Below are 9981 nucleotides of genomic sequence, written 5' to 3'. Positions count from 1 at the left end.
CCAAATCAAGATCAATATCTCTTGCATTCAAAGAAAAAGTTTCACATGCAATCCATTTTTTTTTGTCTCAAAAGAGCAACAAAGTGACAAACTTACACAGAAAATGTGGGCCGTCGGTGTTTCTGAATTAGAATAAAAGTGAATTATCGTGGCTTTCCACGTGCATACTTTGTTGAAAATTACTGTCGATTTTTTTTTAAATTAAAAAAAAATAGCGAGCACCCTAGCGTGTATACCCAACGGATTCTGTAAAAATCACCGTCATCCAAACTCAAATAAAAAATGAATGTGCTATCCAAGAGACAAGTATGAACCTTTATTGACTAACGTTTGAATATCAGCCTAAATATGATCAAAACTGCCAACATAATACAAAATACAAAAGTGCGCCAATACGGAAATTAGCCGTCCAATACGGCTTTTACCTGTCCAATACGTCATATTGGCCTGGTTAAAATCCATATTGGCCTAGGCTAATATGCTGTATTGAACTAGCTATCGTCAATAAAGGTATAATTGCGTAAGGTTTTCCATACTGACTTAGTTATTGGTCCTCGGCTAGCAATAGAGGACTTCGGCTGCGCCTCAGGCCAATATGGCTAGCCTCGGACCAATAACTAAGCCAATATGGAAAACCTTACGCAATAACAATGTAATATTAACATGAATCTCTTTACCGAAAAAGTGGACCACATCAACATATTTCTGCGAAAACTAAGCCCGTCAGAGTCCAGTCTTTTATCAAGTTTGAAGGGAATCGGTCAAAAATAAAGGATGTACCTAGGCGGTAACATAGTGAGACGTGTTGATCCGAAGTAATTCTAGATCTATATATAATTAAACACGTGGAATTCAAAAGAAGGGGTAAGGTATAAACTTGTTTACGGTATATCCATCCTTAGTTCATACATGTTTTATTGTTTTATCAAACCCAAGCTAATGGTGACATTTCAATACAAATGGAAGTAATTTAAATTATTTACTGGATAGAGTACTGTTAACACAGCTAGAACATTCAGAATGAAAACAACATCATCAAAAAGTATTTGTTCAATATCAGATATAACATTTTGATATTAATATTCGCAAGATTTTATCACACGATCACGTAGGTCTATCCACGGACAAAAGCTGCTTATACCTAACAGTAATAGAGGCATTGTTTATTTACAACAAAAACAAATTTAAAATATATCGTACATGTAAACTATTCAAGCAGGTTATTACCAAGGAATAGTGATGCGCAATAACAAAATAATAATAATAATAATAATAACTACGTGAAACGAAAAAAAAATAAATATAATTATTCAGTCTTTAACAGGAACGGATCAGGAAAGGAGTGTATATTATAATATTGTAATATACAGTCCCTGACATGATTGAAATAAATAGATCCTTTAAAATAAATGTTAACCGAAGTGAATGTTAACCATTATCATATATCCCCTCATCCCTAATTAATTAGTAGTTCCAATCAGTAAAATACTTAAAACAATAAAAATGTATATTAGACATGGAGGTGAACCACCAAGGTCACCATGGTACATACGTATTTTGAAAAGAGGGTATTGCATTAAGATTATCTTAGAGTTTAGATCACCTGAAAGACATAATGGGGATAAACACTCAGTGCATCATGGTAATATATCAATATCTCTAACCTTTTTTTAAAGGCCTATTTCTTGAGACAATAAAAAAAACTTCACCATACGCAGGAAGAGACAACCGCAACACTTTATAGCAAGTACGTTTGGAAACAGTGTGGCTACACGAATCCCGACATAAATATTTTTTTAGAACGGTGGATTGACTTAGCATGTCTTGGATAATTAATTGGTAATGCATCGCTCAGAACGAATTTTACTTATAGACAGTGTACAAGGGTATGTACCATTTTGGACCCCTTTATATCTGAGAGGGTAAAAGACGGAGCAAATTTGTCTGTATATTTCTATGAGTTCATGAAAACAATTTTAAAATCAGAAAAAAATTCCTAAATATGATCTTTCATGAAATTATGTTACTTCTGGTCCCTTTGACCTTGCTTTGACCCCTTGTAACTCAGAAACAGTAAACAACATTCCAAATCTGATTGAAAAACACAGTTTTATGAGGAATCATATGAAAAAATATCCAAAATCGGACCAGATAATTTAAGGCATGGTCCCAATTTGTCCCCTTTAACCTGAAAATGCTTAAAGCTATGTACATGCAAAGTAATGTCTTTTATGTCTGAGGGTTTTTTTTAATTCAGCATGACAAAGTCTCTTACTAAATGTGTAATATACATGGCAAAATTGTCAATCGTTTTACAAGTATATAGAGCAAATGGGATACATTGTATTTTGGAGTCATAGCTGTGCTTTAGGTGTTTTAACATTAAGACCCACATGTCAAATTTTGTGGTAAAGTATACCATAAGTGATCACAAATGAATGTTAGTTTGTAATTCACTGAAAAGGCAAAAATGAAATAAATTACATAAAAAGTGCTAGAAACTAAAATAAAGGGAAATAACTCTTTGATCTGTTAATTGTTTACTTGACTTGTAAGGGAACTTTACAAATATATTCTAAGTCATCCAATTTCGATACAAAAACAAGAGGCTCCCACGAGCCTGAATCGCCCACCTGGTTGAATTTTGCCTTTCAAAGGCAATAAATTTAACAAGAAGTTGTCCAACAATTTTGACTCAAGAAGTCTTTGGTAGGGCTTATTATAAGGTAAGGATCATTTCAACAATTGAAAGTTTCTTTTAATCTATCATAGTTTTCAAGATATTGACTGAAAACTGTTAAAAAAAGTCATTTTTCCCCTTTCAGGGGCAATAACTCTTACAAGGAGTCAGGTCTCACTAACCACTTCCGGGTCAAATGGCCACCCCCGCCCCCTATACATTACCAAAAACACACTGAACCTAGACATATGCATTGTAAGTGCATTATTTGTGTGCATTATGAATAAAAGTAGTCAAAATAAAGCAGAGAATGTGTACTTTATACATGTAATTACTAAAAAAGTGTGTAAATATTGTTTACATGTGTGTGTAATTTGCCTCCATGCTGACAGATAGCAGAAATGGTAAAAATGTGGATTTGCAGTATTATTCATTCAAGTAACATTTGTGAAGAATTTCTACAATCATCGTACCATCAGCATAATGATTTTGGAAATCTTATTTTCCAAGCTTCGCAACTTTAAGATGTCATTTGTCCTGGGAATTCACAGTGAAACTTTGCAAATGACTTTTTTAACATGTCAAGTAATGGAAACATTAGAAGTGGTTGGTGAGACCTCATCTGACAACTTTTATTCCTGAAGACTTTTGTAGTCCTAACAATAAGGATCATTTCAGCTATTGAAAGGATTTGCCAAAACCTAACGGTTTTGGAGATATATGCGAAAAACTACTGTCTAACCCCTATGTTCTACTATTAGTATTGTTGGCATTTTTTTTAACGGATAAAAAATACCCAGATCAGTTCTATGCAGAATACCCCAAGGAACATTCATACCAAGTTTGGTTTCAATTGGTTAAGTAGTATCAGAGGAGAAGATTTTTTAAAGGAAATAACATTAAAAATAGCAAAAATCGTCGAAAAAAGGGCAGTAACTCCAACATGGCTTAACAAATTAAAATCAAAATTTGACCAGAGATAGATCACATCATGCTTAACACTTTCACAATGTCAGACATAAGCTAAACCTAATGGTCTTGGAGATATATGCAAAAATCTGCTGTCTGACCCCTATGTTCTATTTTTCGTAATGGTGGCCATATTTTTCAACAAATCAAAAATCCCCAGATCAGTTCTATGCAGAATACCCCAAGGAACATTCATACCAAGTTTGGTTTCAATTGGTTAAGTAGTATCAGAGGAGAAGATTTTTTTAAAAAGAAATAACATTAAAAATAGCAAAAATCGTTGAAAAAAGGGCAGTAACTCCAACATGGCTTAACAGATTAAAACCAAAATTTGACCAGAGATAGATCATATCATGCTGAACACTTTCACTCTGTATTTTAGCTAAACCTAACAATTTTGGAGATATATGTGAAAAACTACTATATGATCCATATGTTCTATTTTTAGTAACGACAGCCATATTTTTTGACGAATCAAACATTCCCACATCACTTCTATGCAGGATACCCCCAAGTTTGGTTCTAATCAGTCAAGTAGTTTCAGAGTTTTGTATAATTGTTAACGATGACAGACGCCAAGTGATGGCAATAGCTCACCTGGCCTATGGCCAGGTGAGCTAAAAAATTGCTGTTCCCAAAAGAAGCTTGACATAATATTAGAACAAAAAATAATAGAGGATAAAAATTTACTCTGTGTCACCCTTATCACATGGTTTTCCTGGTTTCTACATGGACTGTAGTCATGCAAAATGAAGTCAACTATCTTTGAATAACATGAGATTGTAAGATGAAATGATAAACAACAGATGCATAGTAATGTCTTTATATCCACCATACATTTAGTAAATGAAGATAAAAATATAATAAAGGTATTTACAGTTCTGTATAAATCAATTTGTTGAAATTTACTTTACAGTCAATATATTATATATAGTAACATCAAGGACTAGGAAATGATTCAGCATACTTTAGTAAATGACACAAAACTTGTATGTTGATTAGGTTATGTATAGGATCACAAATTTTAAATACATATAGTTTTTTTTATTATAAATATAGTACCAGATTTTGATTTGAATACACTGATATGTACCATACTTTTAAATATAGTAAAAAAAAACAATGGGTTTTGTCACAAATAGATCACAAAATAAAATAATTAACTGAATTTTTCTAAAATATCAATAAGTTTGTTTTTTATTTATTGTCAAAACAGCAAAATCCTTTACAATAAAGTGATTATTTTCAGAAGTTAATTTATTTTTACAAGCAATCCCCCCCCCAAAAAAAAAAAAAAAAAAAAAATTGCTTACAATAGAAATGTAATTACAGTCCCAATAAGGTTAAGCCCCATCAATATATGAAAGTTATATTTTCTACTTTTTCCGACTCAATGTCAAAACAAATCCGACCAAACCAAATGTGGTACTTGTAAGTGTAAGTGGTCTTAATTTAGAACAAAATACTCTTTTAATAAATGGTACCAGCTGTACAACTTCCTATTGACTAAAATATTTATAACATATTTTTGCAGGATATGCTTAATATTGTCTCCTCAAAACTCTTGCATTTTACACTATTTCCTTGAATGTGAATATTCATACGTTCATATTACATAAATAATCATTATATAAACCAATGTCTCATACACTTTGTTTATGCAGAATGCTTCTTCACATTTTTTTTCTTTTTTTTTTTTCTTATTGATAATTATACGTTGAGTAAGAACGGTGGTGCTTAACTTATGGTCGGCTGTATTTTAAAACAAAATTTTTACTTTGGTTTCAGTGATTCAGTTTAAATATCTCATAGATAAGTTACAACAATACTTTGCTGGCTGATTGATTGACCAATCAGAGATTCCAGACTTCGAGATCGTGTCAATGGTTTAGGTACAGACTGTAATGGTGATGGTTGTGATCCATTCTTTGTTTTAGAGCTTCCAATCAAATGATAAATTCCTTCCAAACTTGATATAGAATTAGCATTATGGTCCGTCTCTACTTTAAAAATTTCTTGTTTCAAATGCTTTGGTTTCAGCTGAGGTGATAATTGAGACACATGAATATTGCGGTTCAAGCTCTGTTCTTCATTGCCCCCACTTGCTGTTGCATTCTGAGAAGCATTTACAATACTGACATACCTCTGTGTCATTTCTCTGACATTTATAGAGGTGTATTGGAGGTCTGGAGGAAAAGGCACATCACTTCTAACATTATTTAAATGTACATTTTCTCTTGGATTTCTAGAGTCCTCAGTGTGGTGGTCATCATACACACCACATGACATTTGAACAGAGTTTTGACTATTTTTTAAGAGAGCAGGAATGCCAGTTGTTGCCCTTATGTTTGTAACATCAGAATCTGACCATTCAGTATGTGTTACAGGAGGCAATGGAGCTCGATGTTTCTTTTCACTAAAGTTTTTCACATGTTTGTATCCACTGACTACAGAAGTATCACACTTATCCTCTGAAATCACTTTCTCTGAACCATTAGAATGACCATGATGATTTGATGGACTGCCATGTTTTGGTGGACTATTTAGCCCATTACTGTTCCTGTTGGTGGGAGACCGATGTTTAGCAGGTGGTGATATCTTTGCACAGGAGCTGACTATATCATGTGATGATGTCATTATTATGCCATGCTCTTCTAGAACTTTCTGTAATGGATTAACCAGTATTTCATCACTACTATGAGAGGAATTATCTCCCCTAGTACAGTCTTCATGGATTTCAATATGCTGAGATGAAGCCTTCTTTTTATAGGAATATTTCTCATGACTGACTTGATTAGAGTCAGTGGTGCTGTTCTGATGTGCTTTGTTGCTATTCTTTGATTGTTTAACTTTTTGTTTAGTTTTAACTAGTGGAAAGTTGTGAGGAATGCTTTCAGAGGATAACAAACAGCTCCCTGCTTTAGCAGGTTCCTCATACTGGTTGTAACGTGTTACAATATCATGGTCTGGTTCAGAACCTCCTATACTATGAGGATAGGAAGAAGTCGGTTCCTGACCATGAATCAGTACTTCAATGCTGTGAGATGAAGTTTTGAGACCACCATGATGATCTTTAGTAATGCGATTTGCTGGGACAGATTGAGTTGAGTTCAAACTGTCAGTACTGTGTCTATAAGATCTAGCCATTTGCATTTGATGGAACAAGATTGCATCTCTGTCAATATCCATTGGATAATTGTATTCCTTCTTAAATTCAAGAGATTGCACTGACTCAGATGGATGAATCAAAGGCTCTGTTCCAAAAAAATTGTTTTTAGATCCATTTGAGTTTTTACCTTTCTTAGGGAGTAAGAGATCTTTGTCACTATCACTAATCTCCCAGTTGTCATCAATGTCATCGTCTAGGACATTTACAAAGCGTCCTTCACCCTGCTCTAAAAAGACATGCTGTAATTCTTTGTTTTTGATTTCTTCCGTAAGACGTTTTTGTAAAAGTTCTTCCCAGTTATCCTGCATGTCAGAATTATCAGAGTTATGGTCATTTGACATAGATGGGTCTCTTACATCTTTAAGACTAACATATTCACCTGCTTCATCAGGGAATACAGATGATGCCTGTATTCGAGGTTTATGTCTATCTTTCAGTTTGACAATTTCCATGGGAACTACCTCTTCCTCATGGTGCTCCAACTCCCGTCTTTTCCTCTTTTCTAGTTCTCGCAGTAAATCACGACTTTTTAATTGAGACAACAGATTCTGTTCATCTTCAAAATGCCTTTGAAGAATATCTTTCAATCTGTTTCTCTCTTTGTTTGACAACAGGAGTCTTATGACAAGTACTCCTATGCTTTCCTTAGAACCATATCCCTGTGCTAAGTCTTGAAGTTTTTTAGCTGCCAGAACAGGATCAGGTATATCAATCACCATATTGACAGCCTCTTGATATGAGACAAACTTCCATAGTCCATGATTAGCTATGATAACCACCTGATCCTCAGGCCTGAGATTCATACTGGTTACATGAGGTTCAGGTATCACATAAGGAAACAGAAAACTGGACCCAAGAAGTCGTGAGTTACATGTTACTCCATTTACCTGGCCATCCTAAAACAAAAGAAAAAAATACAGACAAAAATAATGAATATTTACCAGTAGTTCAGTAATCATAATAGTGAACAAATACCAAAAAAAGTTTTTTTTTTTCCAGAATCAGCAACTGACTTTAACAGCAGATTATCAAGGAAAAAAAAATAAAGGTTCATGTTTACAGACATCTACATATAAGAACATCATAACAACTGTATATATCATGGTATAATTTAAGATGCTCATAATGTGTATTATTGTGTATTACTTTGACTTATATAAATATTATTAATAGTATAATATTCCTTTGATGATATCTCTTTGTCTTTTGAAGAAGATTACAAGAAATATGCTAATTTTCAAATCAAGCCAGCTCTTGATTTCACAATAAAAAGCCTTCCCCAATAAAATCTAAAACTGACAAAATCAATTTCAGAGTTCATTATTCTAAAAAAAAGAAAGTTAAATCTAAGGGATTTATTTACCTCTGTTATAATGCCATCAGATTTGTAAATTCTTTGCCTCTCCTCTTTGTCTTTGTTGACAACAAACAATCTTGACAAGGGTATAGCGTCTCCATGGCGACTTATGACAGCCTCAGTATCCCCAACATTAGCAACATTCAGTACAAACATATCATCTGTTTTTGATTTCCTTATATGGCAAAGTACTCCTGCAGCCCCAACTTTCTGTCCAACTGATTTTAGTTTACTACAACATACAAATATATATAAAAATTCTTCTTAACCTATCATGGTGCCCTTTAGAGGCAGTTTAAAGTACAACGAGCGTTATTTATAAAACAATAATATCACACAAGACAAATAAGATACATGTAAATATTGATTGAATTAATGTAACATTACAATGGGTTGTAGAAGGGGAAAAGAGCTAGATGGAGAAAGAAAGGAACAAACAAAATTTGACAAGTTGGAACACAGCCAAGAAAGCAGCAAAAAATAGAAAAGGGTTGACAGTGGGTGTGCAACTTCTGGCAAAGAAAGAACATGAAGTTCAATGCATTGTTGTGCTAGATATACCCAATTCATACAGGCGGTCTAACAGCAACCTAAATCACTTACCGTATATGCATATCTGTATAAAGCCACATAGCAATTTGAATATCAATCCATCAAATAGAAGTCAAGAAAACTGACAATATATGGAATGGATGGACAGACAAGGAAACTCTAATATACCACCCACACATATAGTGGGAGGCATAAAATAAGGTGGAATGCATGGACAGACAATGAAACTCTAATATACCACCCACACATGTAGTGTGAGGCATAAAATAAGGTGGAATGGATGGACAGACAAGGAAACTCTAATATACCACCCACACATGTAGTGGGGGCATAAAATAAGGTAAGGCCCTTTAAAATGCTTCTGCTTATTCAACATATTTACAATTAATAAATATCTTGGTTTCAGAAACAGAAAATGACAATCAAATGATCTCTATTTTAAGTAAGTAAGTTGGGAAAATATGATGTCTACAGTATCATAAAAGTCATCAGTTATAAACTTAAATAGTGTTATTACCTGTGCATAGAAAGCATTGTGTATTTGAGATAACTGTCATGTGTTGTTTGATGGTGTATTTCTCCTAGCATTGTTTTATCCATATGATCAGTGATGACCTTCACAACTTCATCATTTCGACCTCCATCAAAGATTCCAAATACCCCCTCCACTTCATTGGTAAAACTGGGCTTGTTAATGATGGCTACTGACAGTCTGAAAATGAAAGCAACAATCAATGAAACGAATGCAGCTTCCATATCAAAAGACAAAATCTTTCAAGGAAAACTTTGCTCTGAATTTTTGTCCTCTTCAAGAAATGTATTATTACTTGTGTTTCATTATAAAACCTGCAACAGAATCTTTTTTATAATTTACCATGAATCATAAACCTAATTAGTGTGTAATAACTTACTTGTTCCTGTTACCTGATGTCTGAGATAGCCCTGTTTGCCATGGTAACCCTGTATTATCAAACACTGACTGTCTGAGGTCCAACAATGACCTGTTCTGGCCCCTCATATCAATACTGCATATCTTCTTTATAGTGCTGGAACACAAGAACAAGTTAACCCTTTTTTCATTTATTTATACAGGTACAAGATATCTGTCTTTTTCGAATTTTTAACATGTCTTGCAGGTTTTGTTTTAATGGGTTCTTCAAACAATAATTTCAATTCATTAACAAATCAGAAAATTTCAATCTACATTGTACTTATTTTACACCAACATGTATCAATCGTTGAATTTTTTGTTTT

The 9981-nt window shown here is 33.6% G+C and overlaps 1 protein-coding gene across 3 annotated transcripts in view; it reads right to left on the bottom strand.

Annotated features, from left to right (window-relative positions):
• Positions 1 to 294: 294 nt before the first annotated feature.
• The window catches only part of LOC148616147 (PH domain leucine-rich repeat-containing protein phosphatase 2-like), a 58068-nt gene continuing 48381 nt past the window's right edge, over positions 295 to 9981 (bottom strand). For all 3 annotated transcript variants that reach the window (XM_088582870.1, XM_088582869.1, XM_088582868.1), the window contains 4 exons: positions 9639 to 9773; positions 9245 to 9439; positions 8182 to 8407; positions 295 to 7714 (listed from right to left, as the gene is read on the bottom strand). In XM_088582870.1, coding sequence (XP_088438996.1) covers positions 5456 to 7714; positions 8182 to 8407; positions 9245 to 9439; positions 9639 to 9773 — 2815 coding nt within the window. In that variant the 3' untranslated portion in view covers positions 295 to 5455. The remainder of the gene's footprint in view (positions 7715 to 8181; positions 8408 to 9244; positions 9440 to 9638; positions 9774 to 9981) is intronic.

The sequence above is a fragment of the Perna viridis genome, chromosome 5 (assembly GCF_037379345.1).
Source record: "Perna viridis isolate PV_CMFRI_1.1 ecotype Kerala chromosome 5, ASM3737934v1, whole genome shotgun sequence".
NCBI classification, from domain to species: domain Eukaryota; kingdom Metazoa; phylum Mollusca; class Bivalvia; order Mytilida; family Mytilidae; genus Perna; species Perna viridis.
Note: the sequence above shows the minus strand (reverse complement) of the source record. Positions and strands in the feature narration are given on the sequence as shown.